Here is a 21,725-nt window from a genome sequence, read left to right as displayed (position 1 = left end):
TCTATCTTCCACAGTCAGTGGCTGACAGTTGTACACTATACACAGTCAGTGTACAAAAACATTACATAGAAGAACTAAAATAAGAAATGAAAAAAATTACAAAAATAAAATGAAATAAAAAGGAGGAATTACAATCATATTCAAAAACATGAATATGCGTAAAATGTAGAAATGACTAAAATACCCCTACAGTTAATACAAGAAAGAAATATATATTTTATATATATAAGTAGATGGATACATGCACATATATATATGAAATATATATATGTATATGTATCTTCTTTTATATATATAAAATATATATAGAAAATACATTGTCTTATGAATTACAATTTAACACCCCCCCTCAAACTTAGGGCAAGATGGGAGAAAATTGAACCGCGGAGCACACAAAGCTTTGGTGAAGAAATCTGCCAACTGATATTCTAAAGTTACATATGGAAGATCTATAACTCCTTTCGGATACGCTTCTTGAATATAGTGACAATTCATCTTAATGTGTTTCGTCCGCTCATGAAAAGTATGATTTTTGGCAATATATATTGCATTCTTGTTATCACAGCATAGCCTGGTGGACCCTTTTATTGAGATTCCCATGTCTTCTAATAGCTGGTGAATCTATACAATTTTCATGGTAGTAGTCGCCATGACACGATATTCAGCTTCTGTTGAGGATAAAAACACTTTTTGCTACTTCTTACATCTCCATGAAATTAGCGAGTCTCCTAAAAAACACAAAAACCAGTGGTAGAGTGATGGGTCACCTCTCCAGTCAGAGTCAATATAAGCAATTAATTTTAATTCAGAAGAAGAGGATAAGAATACTCTCTTGTTTAGTGTGCCCTTTATGGATCTCACAATCTGCAAGATGGCATTTCTGTGAACTGATGTTGGTGCATGTTGGAACTGACTTGCAGTATGAACTGCATGAGAGATATCTAGTCTAGTAATACTCAGATACATCAAAGATCCCACAAGCTGTCTGTAGGGGGTGGAATCAAAGAGAGGAATACCATCATCAATCTTCATTTTGGCTCCTACTATAGCAGGAGTTTCACAAACCTTTATCATCCGTAATACCTGACCTGTCAATAATCTCAGAGACAAACTTAGTTTAGATAAAAAATACCCTCTATGAGAGTGCGCTACTTCAATACCCAAAAAATAAGTTAGAAATCCCAAATCAAACATTTCAAACCTATCCTTCAAAATTGATTTTATGCTTTTAACCCCTTTAGAATCACTTCTGGTTATATAAGCATATCATCCACATATAAGAGCAAAATGACAATCTCTGCATTGTTTTTTCTAACAAATAAGGCATTGTCAGTGAAACAAGAAGAAAAACCATTTTCTAACATTACAGAATTAAATCTATCATACCAAGCCTTGGGGGATTGTTTTAAACCATAAAGTGCTTTTCGAAGGCGAAACACTTTCTCTTTCGGAGTCTTCATTTTTGGTGGAGCATCCATATATACCTCTTCATTCAGATCACCATTAAGGAAGATGTTTTTAACATCCATTTGATAGATGTTTCATTTGTTGATTGAGGCAACGGTAATGAGACATCGGACAGTGACCATTCGGGCTATAGGGGCAAAAGTTTATTCATAGTCAATCCCGTATTCTTGACTATATCCCTTTGCAACTAATCGAGCTTTATATCTCTCAAGAGATCTATCGCTCTTAGTTTTTACCTTAAATACCCATCTACACCCTGTTGCTTTCTTAGCCTTAGGAAGATCTTGGAACTCCCAAGTCTTTGCCTTGTTGATAGCTGAAAGCTCACATTCCATTGCTTTCAGCCATTCATCATTCTTTTTGGCTTCTTCGAAGTTTTTGGGTTCTATATAGGAATGAATAACGCTAAGGCATGCTCTATGTTTAGGAGTAAACGAATCATATGAAATAAACCTAGAAGGCATCTTTCTAGTTCTCTCAGTTCTTCGTAGGTTTTTATCATTTGTTGAATTGGACCCACTAGGTTCACTTAATTTTTCAATTGCACTCCTAAAATTGTTTCTATCTATATGGGTATATGTTATAGGATCTCTCAATGCTCCTTCATTTCTATGTTGGGAGATAGGCGGATGGGAAGAGCTATCTTCCTTGTCATTGACGTCATTATGAATGAAATCGTCATCACTATCATCATCCTGTGCTAACATTTCAAATAAAAAAGAGTAATCCATGTTTTCTTCAAAAGGTTCACTCATTTCAAAACCATTAACATTTTCCAGAAAACTCACATTTCTGGAAACATATAGCTTGTCATTCTTAATATCATAACAACGAAACCCTTTTTGGGTTTCAGAATATCCAAGAAAAGCGCAAGCAATGGATTTTGGTGAAAGCTTGTCGTTCTTGTCAGTAAGAACGAAATATTTACAACTAAAAATTCTCAACCGACTATAGTCGGGTTCTTTGGTATACAAATTTTCAAAAGGCGAGATATTGTTTAAGTTTTTAGAAGGTAGTCGATTTATCAGATAGACTGATGCTAAAGCCGCTTCAGCCCAAAAACCTTTTGGGATGTTTTGTGTAACGACCCCAACTTATCCCCTCGAAAATGCGGATTTTTTTTTTCTAGATGTGAAAATATTCCCAGAGACCTGGGGCCTTTACAGTTTCACTCACCGCTAGATAACCACACACCACGATAGAGCTTACACTTATCTTCCAAACCAACATCAAACCATTATTCATTTATTGAAAAACTGATAAACATGGCTAGAGACACTTGCATAATGAATTATTGAAAATGCAACATCCATTAAATGAACCAAAAAGGAAAACAAAAGTATAGCCATGATGTCCCTCTAAGATTTATCCAGCAAGTGCGTAACACCCGTGACTTGCCCAGACACCAGTCGCTTCACTGAGTTCCTGCTCCTGTGAAAAACCATAAAAAGGAGGGGTCAGAAATCCAAAGGATTCTGCGTACAGATCCCTCTAATGAAAATAAATGAGCATAAAGAACACAACTACAATTTTATGCAATTCTCCTTGAGGAAAATCAATTATTACATCTACTCAATCCAACTTAAGCATTCATGCAACATCTTTTAAGTATGCATAAACTTTAATCAATAACAGGTATTCACTTTGAGTAAGCAGAGTATTCTACATACATTAAAGAGTAACCATCACCCATCCAACAATATATATCAGGGAAGAGAAACAGACCATGCCTGATCTAATGCATAGCCAAATTATGCATGATATATGTGAAATGTATGAACACCTTATTTTCTTTCATTTAAGTTCATATTTCCATATGCATGCCCTATTAAATGCATACAATTTAAGTTCCTCTTTTTAATTCCATCGCCCGCGGATACACCAAACGGGTAAAATCCCCGAGGTCAAGTTAGGTTCCCATGGTAGCTTAACACACAATTTGTATTTTATTACTGGGTTCCAACTTAGCCCTCGACCGAATCACCTTCGGAACATTAGACCTCCATATCTAATGTCGGGGACACAAAGGACACCCCATGCCCACAAGTGTCACTTCCTTGGTACCAAAAACCTCACAACTGTGACTAACACACCACTCCTGGGTAAAGTGGCGGATTCTCCCTAAAACCGTGGCCAGGAGAAGGAACCTCAATATCGGGTTCAGGGGACCAAATTTAAGCACACGGAGTTTTTGTATCCTCACAGTCTCCCCAAGACTGGACTTCTAAGATCTCCATTCTCCAGATAAAAGATCCCAGAACATAAGTTACATTGTTCTTATTAAAGTCAATTATTTAAGTGTGCAACACCATATGCAAAGGTAAGGTGAAAACCCACATCCTCCTTTGCGGGGACCCATACGGGACTTCAGCCCGTGAGGACAACGGGAACAGTGTAGTAGTGTGCCCTACCAACTTGAGTGGTTTAAGTGATGCTATTAACATATAAGAAAAACAACCAAGTCCACGACTCTACATGCCGTGATGATCCATTAGGCCATCAATGCATCACAACAAAAGCAAAAGTAGTGTTTTATTTATAAAACTAGGCCAAAGTGTCAAAAGCATGCAACCATGAGCCCCATTTATAAGCATGTCATTTTGTTTTTATTCTCACTACGTGTACTACCTCCATCACATATAGGTATCCACCAATACATATCTCCTGCGAGTATGTGCACGCGAATAGACCCCGCAATTTCGCATACTTATATTAAATGAGACATCAATAGAAGCATGACTGTAGAGTTTACATGTATACTCATAACTTTGCTCATTTCCATCAAAATGTGCATCTATTAAAACTCACACTCCTCCTGTCAAACCGAACAATATATCACTGAAAGAGGGAGGCATGAATTATATATATATATTATATATACTTTTTTTTTCTTTTTGTTTTAATAAACACATCCATCCCAGCCGACCTTGTCGGCTGGGTCTGACAGCATATGCACAGGCCCGGTCTGGGCCTGTGTATGCTGTCAAGACCTAAACAACATAGAGAAAATCCCCTTTAGGAAATTCTGTATTTATTTTATTATATTATATATATATATATATATATATATATTTCTATGTCATCCGACAACCCCTATCTTATGCTTGCACACACGACACACCCAAGTGAGAAAAACTGCATTCAATGATACTCTGCTTCCTACACCCTTATGGCTACTAGGCTCTTTATCAGCCGTAGGACATTCAACAGTCGATTTGACTACATGCCACAACCCATTTTCAATGAATGACATTTCTTTAATGTCTCACAACTCTTCTACAGGGAGCAGTCAAACCCAGGTAGGTATTTTCTTATGTAGCAACTAGTTTGCCACAACTATCCCATTTTAAAAGAAAACCATAGGGTCTGATTTTATCCCAACCCTGAACACTAGACACGTAAATCTTGCATCCACATAATGGACCTCTCACATGCCCTTTTCCAAGTAAAACAGAAGCGTTCAATGTTCCTACTTACAGGGATTAACATAACATGTAGTATTTTAACTAGCTTGGTGGAATGAAAATATACATGTTACATGGTCCAAATCTAGCAGATAAAAAAAAAATATAGATCAATTTAATCTTCCAGACCCAGCGAGCAAAATTTAGAGTGAGCAAATTTCATACCAAATCCGGTTTTCAGTTTGTACACATAAAAATCATAAATCATTATTATCCATCTCTTCCCCGACAGCCGTTGAAAACAAAGCATAAAACTACAGCCTTCTTGAAACAACAGAATATGCAAGATCAAAACACAGATCAAGTAATCCATATTATGCATACCAGTCAGCCAACTTAGATCATTACAGTATATATATAACTACGCAGGATGATAAAATAACACGCCCCTTTTTAGAATTGGCAGTACAGAACTACGAATCACAATCTTATACCAAATGAACTGGTCTATTAAAAGAGAGCTGAATGTAGCCGAACCAACAAGGATTTTGGCGACCTTAGATTTCAGCAATCATAAGCCGAATCATCCATCACACACTGTCCAACACTCTCCAATGGGGTGGGCAGAGGATAAAGGAATTGGGATTCAAAAATTCAATACATGTAAAACAAAAGCCCTCTTTACGATAACCAGTAACCCCACCGAACCAAGGTTCTGCACAGACTTAGTCCACTCAACAACACAATCGACCCTACTCCCTTGGGTTTAATAAACCACCAAATCCCTTCTTCTGTTTCCATCCAAAGAAAAAGAGCACAAAATCGAACCGGGGTTCGATTGCTCATTCATTTCCACGAGAGGGGACCCGTACCTCTTACGGTGGTTTTCCGATGGCCGGAGACGAACGTCGCAGAGGGGTGCAGACTGGTGACGCTTCTCCCAACTGCCGTGAAAGGAGATGCTCGAGGGGCCTTTGACACCTGCGGATGGCCGGATATTCGCCGGTGGTGGGGCTCCTTCCTCTGACGTGCGCACACCGAGAGAGAGAGAGAGAGAGAGAGAGAGAGAGAGAGAGAGAGAGAGAGAGAGAGAGAGAGAGAGAGAGAGAGAGAGAGATGAATGAATTAGGAGAAGAGACCCATTTGGGACCTCCTTTTGAAGAGGAAGGCCCGGCAAAATCGGAGCCCCCTTCCCTCCAGCGGCTGCGCTTCTAGCCTCCTCCCTTTCCTTCCTGCGATTTCGGTTAGGGTTCTCTCTCAGAACCCTAACCCCCTTTTTTTTTTGTTTCAGATTTATCGGGCAACCCTTATCGGGTTGCCCCTTACTCTTATAAGCCTTGTTACACAGGGCTCGGCTCGGGTCCGGACCCGAGGCCCGTAAGCCGACCCCAATGATATGGATCCACAAGTTGGATCCAAATGGATCCAACTGGATCCAACTGTGGATCCCCAGATTAACCTTATAATAAAATTTTTATTTTATTATTTTTATTTCCTTTTGGTTGATACTATTTATACCTGATTGCCCCTTTATGGGTCCTAGATCCGAAATGTGGATCTAGGCCCAATTTGCATTTTTTTTGAAATATTTTGTAAGATAAACAAAAATTTAGTAGCAACATTTTTCGGTTTTTACATTTTGAGAAACAATTAATGTTCGAGTTGTCTCTATTATATGTCTATGCTTTCTTTCCGCTAATCCATTTTGTTGAGGGATTTTCGAATAAGATGTTTGGTGAAGAATACCATGACTTTCAAGATAATTTTTGAATTAACTTGAAAGGTATTCTCCACCAGAGTCAGTTTTAAAAATTTTTAGATTCCCATTAAATTTATTTTTAATCATCATATGATAGGTTTTAAAAATCGAGAAAACTTCATATTTGTGTTTAAGAAAATAAATCCAACAATTTCTCGTATAGTCGTCAACAAAAATGACATAATATGCAAAACCTCCTTTTGATAGGATGGGTGTCGGTCCCCGTATATCCGAATGGATAATTTCAAAAGGTCTTGTTGTAAACATAGATCTTTGACAAAAATGCATTTTTTTCATTTTCCCAAGAATACAGTCGTTACAAATGAAATCACTTTTACATAGACTTTTAACAAAAGGTAAATGAGAAATTTTTGCAATATTTGGATGTCCAAGTCTCTTGTGCCACACATTAATATCCTTTTGTTGGACAACATTACAAAACAAGTTCTTTGGAATTTGAAGGGAATCGACATAGTATAGATCGCCCTTTCTATGGCCTTCCACAATCAATCTCCCAGACCGGCGATCCTGTATCCAACATTTGTTAGATGAAAACTTTATATCACACCCATGATCCAAGAGTTGAGAAACGGAAAACAAATTTAAGTTTAATTTGAGTATAAATCTAATTTTTGGAATAAAGAACCCTTGTTTTTCAAAATTTTCTATTCCTTTTACTTCAAGAGATATTCCATCCGCAATTGAAACAAAAGATGGAGAGATTTTTTGAGTATTCGAAAAAAGAACTAAAACTTGGGGTCATGTGAAAAGAAGCACCCGAATTTGAAAGCCAAGAGGTCTTATCGAGAGGAGAAGAGGTTGACATGGCGGCTCCGGAAATAGCCCCTTTTAGAAGATGTTGAAGTGCATCCACGATTTGTTGTAATGAGATGACTCCATTTGAAGATGACAAGCACTCTTCCTTTTGAGGATGGGATGTAGTAGCCATGCCAAGTAACTTTTTCCACTTTGGGCAAATAGGCTTGATATGCCCCTGTTCCTTACAAAAATGACATAAAAGCTTGCTATAATCTTTCTTCTCTCCTTGACCACTTGAGTTTTGATTCTTGAAGTGAGGAGGCTTGTAGGTTCTTAAGTTGCTCCCCGGTCTTGAGACAACATTAACTTTTTCATTTTCTTCATTATTGGAAGGTGTAGCTAGAACATTTGGGTTGTTCTTGCTTATACCCATACAAGTCTCTTCCCCACTTAGTTTAGTAATTACATCTTCAAGAGAGGGGAAAGTGAAGGCGAATAAAAGAGATAACCGGATTTGTTTGAATTCAGGCCTAAGCCCATTCTTCCAATTGTTTATGACGAAGCTCTATGGCTTCTCCACTCCACTTGGGTTCGAGCATAGAAAGCTCATCCCAAATAGAAGAGAGTTCGGCAAAATACTCTCTTATAGTCATCTCTCCTTGATGAAGAGTTAACGCCCTCTTTTGCAGGTAATATTTATGGGACAAGTCCCTAGAGGTACATCTTCAGAAGGTACTCTCACGCTTGAGAAGCCTTCTTAAACCTGTTAATATTGGCGTTAATTCTTGTTTCTACGGATGAGAAAATACATGAGAGGATTTTAAAATTCCTCATCTCCCATTCTTCATGCTTTTTGGTGTAGTCTTCAAGAGCCTTGGCTCTTTCTTCGCCTTAAAGGATTTTTATTTCTCCTTTCTCCATAAAGGTTATCTTTCGCTCCTGTTCGGGAATCGAGCCTTGGACATAGCCCCAAAACCCTTTCCCTTTAATATGAGCCTCCATATTTTCGGCCCAAACATGATAGTTGGATCCATTGAGTTTGAAGCCGAGAGAAAAAAATGAGTCTTTTTCACCCATTAGAGAGGAGAGATGATGAAAAAGTGATGCAGTGGGAATGCTGGCTGCGTAGCACTTGTCGGCTGGATATAGTAACCCGACCCTTATGGTCGTGTGATGCGCATAGATGGAGAAGAATGCCCACCGATAATCGATAGGGCCTGATTTTTTTCTTTTATTGCAATAACGAATTTAATGAACAAATAACAATGGGCTGAATGATAAAAAAACAAATTGAATAAGCAATGCAAAGAGAATAAGACAATAAGTAAAGAAAGGAACTGCTGAAACAATACAACTGCTGCCAAGAAATCAATATTCTTTGAATCTCACGCAACCCTAGGATAGGGTTTTTAAAGGCTGTTGCTAGATCCGGGTCGCGGGTCTAGCCCTGGACCCGAGTCGCGATCCGGGTCGGCTTTGGTCGGCTGTTGGCTCTGAGATGTCCGAACTGGTCCATGCCTGGAGTAGGTACGCAGGGGTACGTCCCTGCATCGCGGCACCGTACCTGCAATTGGATCAAACACGTGGGTCTGATCGTCTGTCCTTTGTGGTGGATCGGGCGTCCGTGCCACGCTTGAGTCATGTGGTACAGATCCAATCGGGTCCTGCCCTGCATAAAAAAGAATACATACCAGAAAAGATTTTTAGACCTTTCTAGATAGAAGAGTTTTAAAATATTGGATGAACAAGAGGATCCACTTCAATCACCAAAAAATCAAAGGCACGCCTTTTGAGGCACCCAAAAAAGTAAGAATCCACATGATCTTTCTTTCTCCAACCTTACGCTGACACCATGCGAAGAATCCTTGCAAACAATCAAGTTTTCAAATACCTTGATACTTCAAATACTCAAGACACAAAATAAATGTAGTGTTTATAAGCTTTACACCACAAAAGAAGTGCAATAAATGCACAATGTTTATAAGCTTTACACCACAAAAGAAGTGCAATAAATGCACAATGTTTATAAGCTTAAGGAGACAACTCCTTACTGTAATTCTACATTCAATGGGCTCACATAGCCCTTATTTATAAGAGTACTTAAAGAGTCGTTGGGCTATTCCCAACGGCTTTTATTAGAGACGTTGAGAATCAGCCCAACGCCTATCATTTTTAAACAGTGTACCACAGTCAGTGGCTGACTGTTGTACACTGTATACAGTCAGCCACTGACTGTGTACAGAAATATTACATAAAAGAACAAAAATAAGAAATGAAAAAAATTACAAAAATAAGAAAAAATAAAAAGGAGGAATTGCAATCATATTCAAAAACATAAATATGCGTAAAATGTAGAAATGACTAAAATACCCCTACAGCTAATACAAGAAAGAAATATATATTTTATATATATAAATAGATGGATATATATATATATACATTGTCTTATGAATTACAATTTAACAAAGGATTTATACAACTAAGTATTTTTTACGATCTAATATGATGGTCTAATCAGAGTACAAGCAGAACTAAGCAAGAAAGAACACATCAATACCTAGCATGAACACAACCAAACAAAAGTGCAGCAGCAAAAAAAATGACTAACAATAAGTGCAACAACAACCAAATTAGGCCAACACAATGTTACAGCCATCCATTTCTTATTTGAAGGCTTTACTTCACACCACTATGCAATCACAATAACACAAGGAACAACAAATCTGAAGCAATACACAAATAACAGTGCAGCAACAAATAAACTAGGCTAAAACACATCAGCAACTAAGCCAAACACATGAGCGAAGCCCATTACAGGGCTACTGTCCCCTATTCCTCACTTGAAAAAATGTTGTAATTCCAAAATCCATAACCAAATCACACCAAATTTGATTTCAGACTCTTCTAATGCAAAAACGACCCAGACTATACCAATCTCACTCTTTAAAAACTCAAAATCTGGACAGAATCAACAGATTCCCAAATCTGTCCAGATATGAATCCCAAATTCCGGAAATTCTTAGAAATCTGATAAAAATCCAAAACTTAACCAAATAACGTGGGATTTGTTTCAAACAACTCCTAAAATCATCAACTAGATGATGCCCAAGTCAGATTTTTCAACCTCAGCCACCACAGACCAGGTGTTGGATTGGATGCTGACATCAGCCCCTCAATCTCGTCCTTCAGCCTTTGGGTCGAGTATCCTGCAGAACGGATGCTCATCCTCTTCTCTAACAGCACCAACAATCCTCCCCTTTCTGCTAATGAGGCTCTGATACCATATTAGCTTCAAAGAAGCAATGGTAGAACCGTTGAAGGGGAGCTTCATTCACGTTAACAAAAAAAGGAGTTACATAATCTTATGTACAGTACAAGGCAAATAAAAGAAAACCTAACATGGACGAAAGTATCCTTAATACAAATGTTATATACAAAAGAATGCTAAACAAAGGCAGTACACAAAAGGTAATATAGTGTTTTACATAACTCTTAACACAGGAGAGGGAGAGTCAGAGTGAGCGAGAGAGAGTCAGAGCAGGAGAGAGTGCGAGACGGAGAGAGCGAGAGACGGAGGGGGAGAGAGAGACAGACAGAGAGAGAGCATACTTCACGACACCCATGGATGTCGCTGGAGGTTGTCGGAGAGGAGGGAGTGAGCGACAGGGTAGTGTTTGGGAATCGAAAACCCCAAACCCTATTTGGTTTTTGTTTCTGATATTTCACAAGAACCAAAAATTATTATTTTACCCTTTAAAAAGACAATCTCTTTTGATTTTTCTGTAAATTTTTTTTATCGAGAATAAAGCTGTTCAAGCCCCCCCAAGAAAGGAAACTTGCTTCCCGATATTGGAAAGTGAGCTTTCCATTTAAAATGGTAGCTTCCCTGTGCGTTTTGGAAGCGTGCTTCCCCGAGTCATATAGCATTTCAGGTAACCCTGATACATATACATATTGAACTTATTAATAATATGAAAATAAAAGAATTAAGTGGAATTTCATATGTGTGCAGTTGTGATAAATGTAAATAAAAGAAAGATCAGAATGGCACCATGTAGTTATGTGTAGTTTTGGAATTTTTTGGTGTAATTGGGAAGACATCTTTCTGTGCTTGCGACTGCTAAAGAAACTTAAGTGTGGATTTGGATGTGGCACTGGGTTCTTGTGCTTTATTTTTCTGAAACCTTGCATGTAAGGGATTTCAACGCCTGCTTTTGGTATCCATTACTATTAGTCTATTGGTTACCAGTCGCCTATGTTGGAATGGAAAACTGTGACTTGTTTCTTCTTTTGAATTGACAGACAATCATTGAATGGCTAGAATCTTATCCTAAAGAAATTTTTGGTGGAAGATTCATCAGGGGTGTGCAGAAATATCTCTCTAGCAGGTAAGCACTTCTGATAGAGGGTCTGCCACTTTCCACCGGTTTTGGATCAAAGTTGTTGTAAAGTCGATTAGTAAAAAACAATTGAGCTGGTCCAAGATCCATGATGTTGTTGCTCAACTAGTTGCTTATCGAATTATTTTAAGATAGGTAAAAATGTGTAAAGGGAATCAATTTGAGGCATGCTTATTATGTATGAACATGATGATTGCTGTCATCCCATGCAGTAATAAAGGTATTTTCTTTGTTAGAACTCACAAACATAGTTTTTAGACAGTATAAAAAAGTTGTAAAGGTCCTCAGGGTAACTGTGATTTTGAAACACCCAATTTACTTGGATATTTTCAAAGAGAGAATGGATACCATTCTTTTCTCTCACACCCTCGAAACATGGAAAATTTTCCCTGTTAAAAATGATCTAAAAGTCACAAGACCTTGCTATTTTACCGGGTAAAATTCTTGCTCCTTAGTTGGTGAAACAGTTTTATTGGGTATTTCATGAAAAAAGCATTTTCTTCGGAAAAATGTATTAGGCAATCAAATGGTCCCTGACTGCAATTTGCTCAACTAGTTTTTAATTGCCTTACAGGAAAGGCGTCTTAGGTTTTGAGGTGGAAATGCCGAAAGATATTGCTGCAGCAATAAAGGTTTTTTTTTTATATTTGAAATTTGATATGTATTCTTATTGATTCAGTCTTTCACTAACTGCAGTAAATAATGCAGGTTTTGTCATTACTTAATGATGTCAACAAGCTGGCCCATTTAGTTCCATATACAGAATTTTACAATAGCACAATTAGTGACATCGATTTGCCAAAGGTACAGATGCACTGGCTTGCCTAAATTTTTATATCTTGCTACATATTGCAGTGATAAGTAATATATTCTCCTTAAAGATTTTTTCTTCTTCATTTCCTCACTTTGCAGTTCTGGCATAAAGAGCTTTTGAAGTGGCCTGATACTCCTGCTGACAAGCCACCAAGCCAACTTGTGTCTTTCTGCCAGGTGATCAGAGTCTAAATACTTATGTTCATCTTTGGGTATTATTGAATTCAAGAAGTTGCATATCACAAGAAAAAGAAAAGAAAATTAAGAGGAGAGCTCAAAGAAAGTTCGTTAGCTAAAGAATAAGAGGAGATTGAAATATATAGGTGTCCACCCCTTTTGGTTGCACAGTCAAACTGTTAACTTTCTAACTTCCTGGCGAAGCACACAAATACCCTTCTAAAATAATCATATGTACAACATTAGAAGGGAAGCAACAACACTTGTAGTACATGTATTACATCCTTCACATGCATTACACTATTCATCACTCCCTCTCAATTATGAGATGATGCAAGCATAATCATCCCAAGTTTGAAAAAAAATGACTGAGTATAATAGAGAAAGACTCTTGGTAAAACTGCAATTTGCTCTTTTGAGCCAACATGCTCTAAGGATTATGATTATCCTCATATGTCTTTATCGTAAAGTGACTTTCTATCCTTATGTGCTTTGTTCATTCATGAAAAGTTAGATCTTTTGCAATGCAAATGGTACTTATATTTGTCATAATACACAAAGGTTTCCCCAGAAAGCTTTCCGAGAAGCCACCTTGCCCAATGATTTCAATCGTAACTTGTGTCATTGCTCTATATTCTGCCTCAGCTGTTGATAAAACAACTCATTGTGTTTTTTGCTTATCTAAGAGATCAAACAACTCCCAAGAAAAACACAAAACCCGAAAGACGATCTGAGTTAATCCTCCAAAATATGAATCACAAAAAATTCTAATGTTTTGTAGAGGAAGACAAAGAAAAGAACATCTCAAAGTGCATTGTCTCTTGCATACTGAATGATCCTGATCATATTGAAAACATAAACTACATACGTGATCTCAAACATGAAAATAGTCAAATATATCAAGCTACCCACTAACTATCTGCATATGACTGGATCCTCTAGCTTTTGCCCATGTAACGCCCCAAAATTTAAAACTTGCGAACCTTTCAGAAAACAGTCAAGAGATAGAAGAAATTCTCTTTCCTTTCAGAGTTTGTTTATGTAATCAGCAGAAGATAATTCTTTTGTTGAATTTAGAAAGGCAAGTTGACAACTTTGGAGACGTTAGCTAAAAGAACGAAAAAGTACAAAATTCGGATATCCAAAGGAAAATTCATGACAAAACCCAAAAACGTCCCGGACGCGAGCTACGAGCAGAAAAAGGGAATCTTGAAGCCATCTTGCAATCACGCCATCGCCCGTGGTGTACCTAATCATCACTTGTACCCATAAAATGGGTTAGTTTCGTGAAAAACTAGTAGGGCCATTTGGGAGAGGAGGCAGGGGCCAATGGCCCCTATCGGATTGCTTGACAGAGAAACAAGACAGGGGCCAAAGGCCCCCTGTTGGTTTCTTAGAGGAATTGGGGGCAGAGCCCCCTTGTTAACCAGAGGTGACGGCAGGGGCTTTGACCCCTTGTCGACCAACCAAGGATAGTGGCAGGGGAGAGAGACCCCCTGCCGACAAAACAAGAGGGATAGGGGGAACAAAGCCCCCTGTTGACAAGGCAAACGACAGGGGGGCGGAGCCCCCTGTCGATGAGACAAACAAGATGGAAGAGAAGGGGAGAAGAGAGAAAATAGGAGAAAAAGAGAGGAGCCGTACCTGGTGGTCGCCGACGTCGGAGGGAGTCACCGGTGGTGGTGGTTCGTCGACGGTCGCCCGTGTCGCTCACGACAGTAGGAGAGCCGAGAGAGATGCAAGGAGGAGACGAGAGAGAATCAGGGGGGCAGAGAGTGCAGAGAGCGACGAGAGATAGTCGAGGGAGCGAGAGGGTGAGAGAGAAGAGACGAGAGAGCAAAGAGGGGAAAGGGGGGTTTCGAGAACCTCCCCCCCTTTGCCTCGCTGTCTGAAACAGACCTAAGGGAGGCGGTGCCTCCATTGGGTCCGGGTCGAGTCCGGATCCGACCCGAATCCAAGTTAGATTTAATTTTTTTTTTCCTTTCAGATTTTATACTTCCATAGAAGGTCCAAAATATGATCATGATCTAAAATCAATAAAGATCTGATTCTCACATCTGAGTCCTGCATGAAATCATGCTAAAATAGAAAGCCAAATCTATAGATTCATAACTGGCTATTTCAATCAATCTCAGAAGATCATCACAGTTCACCATAACTTTTTATGGTAATCAAAAATCACAAGTTCCACGTCGGATCGCTTGGTTTGGGAAATGTACCACCTCACAAGGATTTACCGCCCTAGATATTATACCTGGTCTTGGACAATACACTTCCTTACAGGAGTTCACCGTCTTTGCGGGTACCCGCTCTTAGACAGTGTACATCCTCACAGTGAATCTACCACTCTAGCCGATTAACCAGATCTTGATTATACATACCCTCACAGAGAATCCTTTGGGAACCCGGTCCTCAACAAATGCCATATTCAATAAAAATTATTGTGATACACGCATCAACATAAATGACCGCTCTCAGGGTAGATAGCCACTATTATAATTAACACGATCAACGCCGGATCACCTGATTTGGGAAATGTACAACCTCACAAAGAATTACCGCCTTAGATGATATACCTGGTCTTGGACAATACACTTCTTCATAGGAGTTCACCGGCTTTGCGGCTACCCACTCTTGGACAATGTACATCCTCACAGAGATTCTACCGCTCTAGCCGGATCACCTGATTTTGATCATACACACCCTCGCAGATAATCCTTTGGAGATCAGGTCCTCAACGGATACCGTACTCAGTGATACATGCATCAATACAATCGACTGCTCCGAACAATTGACCGCTCTTGGGGTCAGTAGCTTGGTATGTGACCAACAATATGCATCATATCAATTTACATGGTAAATCAAAACATAAGATTACACATTCCTCCAATAAGGTTCCATGAACCATGAACATTTATAGCATGCTTTCAACATTTCTTATCACATGGCATTTCAATCACATCATACAGAAGCATATTCTACTATGCATCGTATCATTGCCATAAGGAACATTGCATTCCTCAAATAGGACCTCAAAGCATGCATAAACAAAGCATGAGTTCTATACACATGAGAACACGCAGATTACATAATATGAATCAGCTAAACATCAACATATGTAACTCCTACGCAGTTCAATAAATTTACATAGGATTCAAGTTATATGTGCAAATATTCAAATCATTGCATCATCGTACGCATTCACAATTCTTATCTCAAAGCACATCACATTTGACCTTTCAAGCGTGTAACTCACACACATATCTTCAAGACATTTTAATCAAATATTCATGATACTTATCAATCATGTTATACAAGTATGATATATTCACACAAACAATCATAATGCAATCTTTTGCAATACAACTATGTAGGCGTGACGTGTCATTTACCTGCATAAGCATCATAATCATAAAAATCTCGGAGACACCAAAGTCATACATAATTTTATCAATTAGCTTTTATTTGACAAAAAATACGTATCCAAGGCACACGAAAGTCTTATGACCCATCAACCAGTGTGAAGACTTTATATTTCGATATTACTGCCTGCAGGTACGTGCAAACAAATCGTTGAAACAACTGAGACTAGTTCGGGCGTCTGTTATTCTATGTATTTTCAATAACTCGAATAGCTAGTTGAGTCTGCTCCTAAGGGGACGACTTTAGCTGAGAGAGGATTCCCCAAAGGCAGGATCTTGGCAACGGATGCATCCAACTTCTGCAGAAGTCCATGGGATCTACCACCTATGATAATGTCTGGTAGTCCCTTCCCCTAACTTCAATAACTGGGGAGGTCAGATCTTTGCCTCTAGTGTAACGCCCCAAATTTCAAACTTGCAAACCTTTTAAGAAAAACAGGCAAGAGACTAGAAATATCTCTTTCCTTCAGAGTTTGTTTATGAAATCAGCGGAAGATTTTTCTTTGATAAATCATAAGGCAAGCTGACAACTTTGGGCACGTTAGCTAAAAGAACCAAAACTGACAAGATGCAGATATCCTAAGGGAAATCCGATACAAACCCAAGCGTCCAGGACGCGAGCTAAGAGCAGGAAGAAGAAGTCTTGAAGCCATCTTGCAATCGCGCCATCACCCGTAGTGTACCTAATCATCACCTGTACCCATAGAATGAGTTAGTTTCGCGAAAAACTAGTAGGTGCACAAGAGAGACTAACAGGAAACTGAATTAAATACTTTTAATTCAGTAGGCTACGCAGTTTAAAGCAGATATGCAGTTAAACAGGTAAGCAATGCAAGCAGGTGAATAGTGCAAACACGTAAGTAGTGCAAACAGTAAGCAGTTCAAAGCAAGTAAGCAGTTCAAAGCAGGTAAACAGTGCAACTGACAAACGCAGCATACGATTCAATTGATCGTAGGCTGTGAACCACCACACAACTAGCTTGTTCTCGTTCCTAGAACGAGGTCACAGTATCTAATCACCATCAGGACATAGTTTGTTACTCGCTACTTCTAACCAACGCTTTTTCATGAACGACCTTAATCTATCCTCATCTCTCAAAGTCTTATACGGCTAATCGTCACCGGTTATGACGCACTAAGGCGTCATACCTTCTCAGAAAAGCTCACCCTTCCGTAGAAGGTCCAAAACATGATCACTAACTCAAATCGTTAACGATCTTATTCTCACACCTGAGTCAAGCATGTAATCATGCTAAAACAAAAAGCCGAAACTATGAATTCATAGTTGGCTATCACAAACAATCTTAGAAGATCGTCACAACTCACCATAACTTTTTATGGTAAGCAAAAACACAAGATCCACGTCGGATCGTTCGGTCCGAGAGATATATGACCGGACAAGGAATTACCGCCCTAGAAGGTATACCTGATCTTGGACCCTACACTTCCTCACAGGAGTTCACCGTCTTTGTGGCTACCCGTTCGTGGACAGTGTACATCCTCACAAAGATCTCCCACTCTAGCCGGGTCACCTGATCTTGATCATACATACCCCCACTGCGAAACCTTTGGGAAGCCAGTCCCCAACAAATGCCATATCCAATGAAAATCATTGAGATACACGCATCAACACAAATGATCGTTTTCAGGGTCGATAGCCACTAATACAAACAACAAGATCAACGTCGGATCACCTGGTCTGGGAAATGTATAACCTCACAAGAAATTCCGCCCTAGATGGTATACCTGGTCTTGGACCATACACTTCCTCACAGGAGTTCACCGTCTTTGTGGCTACCCGTTCGTGTACAGTGTACATCCTCACAGAGAATCTACCACTCTAGTCGGGTACCTCGTCTTGATCATACACACCCTCGCAGATAATCCTTTGGAGATCAGGTCCTCGACAGACGCCCTACTCAGTGATACATGCATCATACAATCGACTGCTCCGAACAGTTGACTGCTCTCGATGTCATTAGCCACAATATGGGCACAAGCATGTGTATCAACAATATGCATCGTATCACTCCACGCAGAAGCATATAATCCTACGCATCGTATGATTGCCACAAGGAATATTGCAATCCTCAAATAGGCCCTCAAAGCATGTGTAAACGACACATGAGAACGCGCAGATATGGCAATTCAGTTGATTCTATGGGCGAAGGGTAACTAACTCTACCCGTCAGCCAAACAAAACAACTGGATAAGACAAGCACTCATAACAATGCTGGTAAAACATATAATTACCATAAAATGACTCGGTCCATCGACAAGTAATTAAATTAATTGTAAGGCATAAACCATTACATCACAAGCCATTCATAAGCAATCATACGACAACAGTTATATCACAATATGTAAGCAACTTATAAGACAAACGGCCACATCAATCCTAGTTGCTACCAGTTCGTAGATTACGAGCTGTATGCAATCACATCAATCATAAGAGATGCAAGCCAACAAGTGTTACGCTACAATAAGCACCAAACAGTTCGACCAAGGAATAAAGCAAGTCACATGCTAATATGTAGCAACTGGCATAATGCTACTATTATAAGTATTTAACTAGTATGAGAAACTCCTTATTACTCCGCAAAGAACTGCGTAAGCAGTTTAACCAACTAGAGTAACGCCTTGACAGGCGTGCACAACTCAACGAGTAGCATACTGAACTATCGAGCAAGCAAGCGAATTAGTAGTGCAAGCGAAACAGTAGTGCAAGCGAAACAATAGTGCAAGAGAAGCAGTAGTGCAAGCGAAGCAGTAGTGCAAGCGAATCTCACGACTCAACGACCAGTGTGAACAGACCTTATGTTTCGATAATTACGAACCTGCGGGTACGCGCAGGCAAAACGTAGACCCAACTGAAACTAGTTCGGGCGTCTGTTATTCTATGTATTTTCAATAACCCGAATAGCTAGTTGAGTTCGCTCCAAAGGGACGGCTTTAGCCGAGAGAGGATTCCCCAAAGTAGGCTGTGCCACAGACGCATCCAACTTCTGCAGAAGTGTTGAGCTAACTAATGTAGCCCCTTTCCCCTAACTCCAATGACTGGGGAGGCCGATCGTTGTCCGTAGGGTGGTTGTTAACAACCTGTCCATTGGAGTTTGTACCGCTCTGTCATCTCCATTGACAGACACAAAGAAGCGAATAGGTACGTTAGGGGTTGCTTAACTAACAACTCATTCTATGCTGTGGTATTTAAACCACTCGAGCATCTTGCCTATGAAGGCGAATGCGAGGCCATTTATGTGATTGCAACATTTTGCATTTAGCGTTGTTCGAGGTCGCACGACCGTCTCATCCGCTAATCGCAGTACTAGACGTGTTGGCACGACTACACGTACTCTAGGATGAAGGGGGTATAGCTCCTCAATAGAAGCCTCAACAAGACTGTTTCACAAAGATGTAAAGTTTATCAACTTTACTTTATCTTTTGAAACAACAGTACCTTGTGCCAACATGATGCATGTGATTATCTTGAATCACATCCGCTATCGGGGTATCTACATGTCTCGCATGACTCGATACCGGCCTCGATAGACGGGATACGGGTTTCTCAACAGAACACCCGCTAAGAAGTTCGCTTGAACCCCCAATTCGGGATCACCCAAGATATGCCAAAAAGGCGAGCAGAACCACTCAGTCACATCCTTCCAAATGCTTCGATTTGGAGCAGTCTTTGATGCTTTTGCGCAGCTCCCTGAAATCTCAAGTCGACTCTGCAGGACTGCACACACGAAGAGCCAGGATCCTTGCAAGGTATCCCTCTCCTTAGACGAGGATGTGCCGCTCGCTCCCGACTGAACTCTTGTCGCAAGAGGGAGAGGGGTAAATGCCCCTTGCATCCTCCACGAGGATGCCTTTAAGACATACGCAAAGAGCAAAAACCTGCACGTCAACTGCAATAGCAAGGCAATACCAACACATATACAAAGGAAAGAGCCTAGGCGCAAAGCGCGACGGCAAAGTAAAGGACAAGGATCGCAAAACCGCATCCTTGAGTTAAAAGTGTACTCGTATAAATATATATATATATATATATATTTATTTAATGGTCCCTTTTTAGTTAATTGAACTTAATTCAATTATCCAAGTCTTCTGTGCAATCTTCCCCTACCTTTGGGAGTTGCAAGCTTGCTGGCGTCTGCGAGTGTAAGCGGTGGACGACTTGGGTCGCCGAACGCGATCAGGATCCGTCGTACGAGCTGCAAAAATAACGATCTTATCAAGCTACCACCAAAAAAATAGAAGGTCAGCGGCACTGTGCACATGCGCACCTGCTATAAGCGCAAGAAGCAGGGGCTGCGAGCCCCTACTGACTTGCTGTCAGCGGACTCCGAGGAGGCAGAGGGGTCGTGCCCTTGCCCGAAGAAGACAACGAGAAAGGCTTCGCCCTGCCTCCCAAGAGAGCAAGGAGGCGAGGCTCTTCCCTGCAAGCCACTAAGGGGGAGGCAGGAGGCCGCACCCTGCCTGCCGTATATGCAAAGAGGGCTAGGGGACTCTGTCATCTGCCATCTCTGCAAAAGGACAGCAACGATGACCCTGCTCTGTCCTGCAAAAAGAAACAAAGATAGGGGATGAGCCTCTGTTTGCCAAGCAGAACAAAACACAGGGAGGGCTCGGCCCACCCCTGAACAATAAAGGGAGGAAGGGGGGTCTCGGCCCCTTCCCAGCGAAACACGAAAACAGGGAGGGGATTGACCCCTTCCCTACGCAATAAACAAGCAGGGAGGGGCTCAACCCCTCCCCCTGTATAAAAGACAAGCAGGGAGGGGATCGACCCCTCCCCTAACATCAAGGGACCGAGGAGGGGGCTCGACCCCTCCTCCTGCATATTACGAAAGTAGAGGGGGGTTGAACCCTCCCCTGCATGACAAAAAGAGACAGGCAGGGCTCGACCCTCCCTGTGAAAAAGAAGGGACAGGGAGGGCTCGACCCTCCCTATGACCAAGAAGAGACAGGGAGGGCTCTCGACCCTCCCTGTGAACATAAAAGGGCAGGTAGGGGCCCTAAAATCCCTGTCAGAACCCTCCTCACAGGCGGCAGGGGTTTTACCCCTGCCGACTTGTCGGCTAAGTGGCAGGGGCTTGGCCCCTGCCGACTTACCTGAACCAAAGGCAGGTAGGGGAGGTTCTAGCAGGTTGAGGTCTCGTTCGCTAACGGAATTAACCAGACAAATCGCTCCACCAACTAAGAACGACCATGCACCACCACCCATAGAATCAAGAAAGAGCTCTCAGTCTGTCAATCCTTACTTAAAGGCACCACAGACCTGTTATTGCCTCTAACTTCCGTGGCCTAAACGGCCATAGTCCCTCTAAGAAGCTGGCCGTGGAGGAGTACCTCCACGTCGCTAGTTAGCAGGCTGCCGACGATGCGATCGTCGGAGCTCAGAGGCCGCCCGTCAACTTCGATCGCCAACGTCTCCAATCGCAGGCGACAGCGAGAGAGAGACGCGACAGAGGGGAGACAAGGGGAGAAAGTGGCGAACGAAAGAGGGAAAAGAGGGGCGTAC

The 21,725-nt window shown here is 40.7% G+C and overlaps 1 protein-coding gene across 3 annotated transcripts in view; it reads left to right on the top strand.

The window, feature by feature from the left end:
• The window catches only part of LOC149834864 (uncharacterized), a 254,912-nt gene that overhangs the window by 108,108 nt on the left and 125,079 nt on the right, over positions 1-21,725 (top strand). For all 3 annotated transcript variants that reach the window (XM_090011592.1, XM_090011593.1, XM_090011591.1), the window contains 4 exons: positions 11,692-11,777; positions 12,364-12,421; positions 12,498-12,593; positions 12,702-12,779. In XM_090011592.1, coding sequence (XP_089867718.1) covers positions 11,692-11,777; positions 12,364-12,421; positions 12,498-12,593; positions 12,702-12,779 — 318 coding nt within the window. The remainder of the gene's footprint in view (positions 1-11,691; positions 11,778-12,363; positions 12,422-12,497; positions 12,594-12,701; positions 12,780-21,725) is intronic.

The sequence above is a fragment of the Nuphar pumila genome, chromosome 6 (assembly GCF_984573655.1).
Source record: "Nuphar pumila chromosome 6, dmNupPumi1.hap1.1, whole genome shotgun sequence".
NCBI lineage: Eukaryota > Viridiplantae > Streptophyta > Magnoliopsida > Nymphaeales > Nymphaeaceae > Nuphar > Nuphar pumila.
The sequence above is the reverse complement of the archived record's forward strand: the minus strand, read 5'-3'. Positions and strand labels throughout refer to the sequence as shown.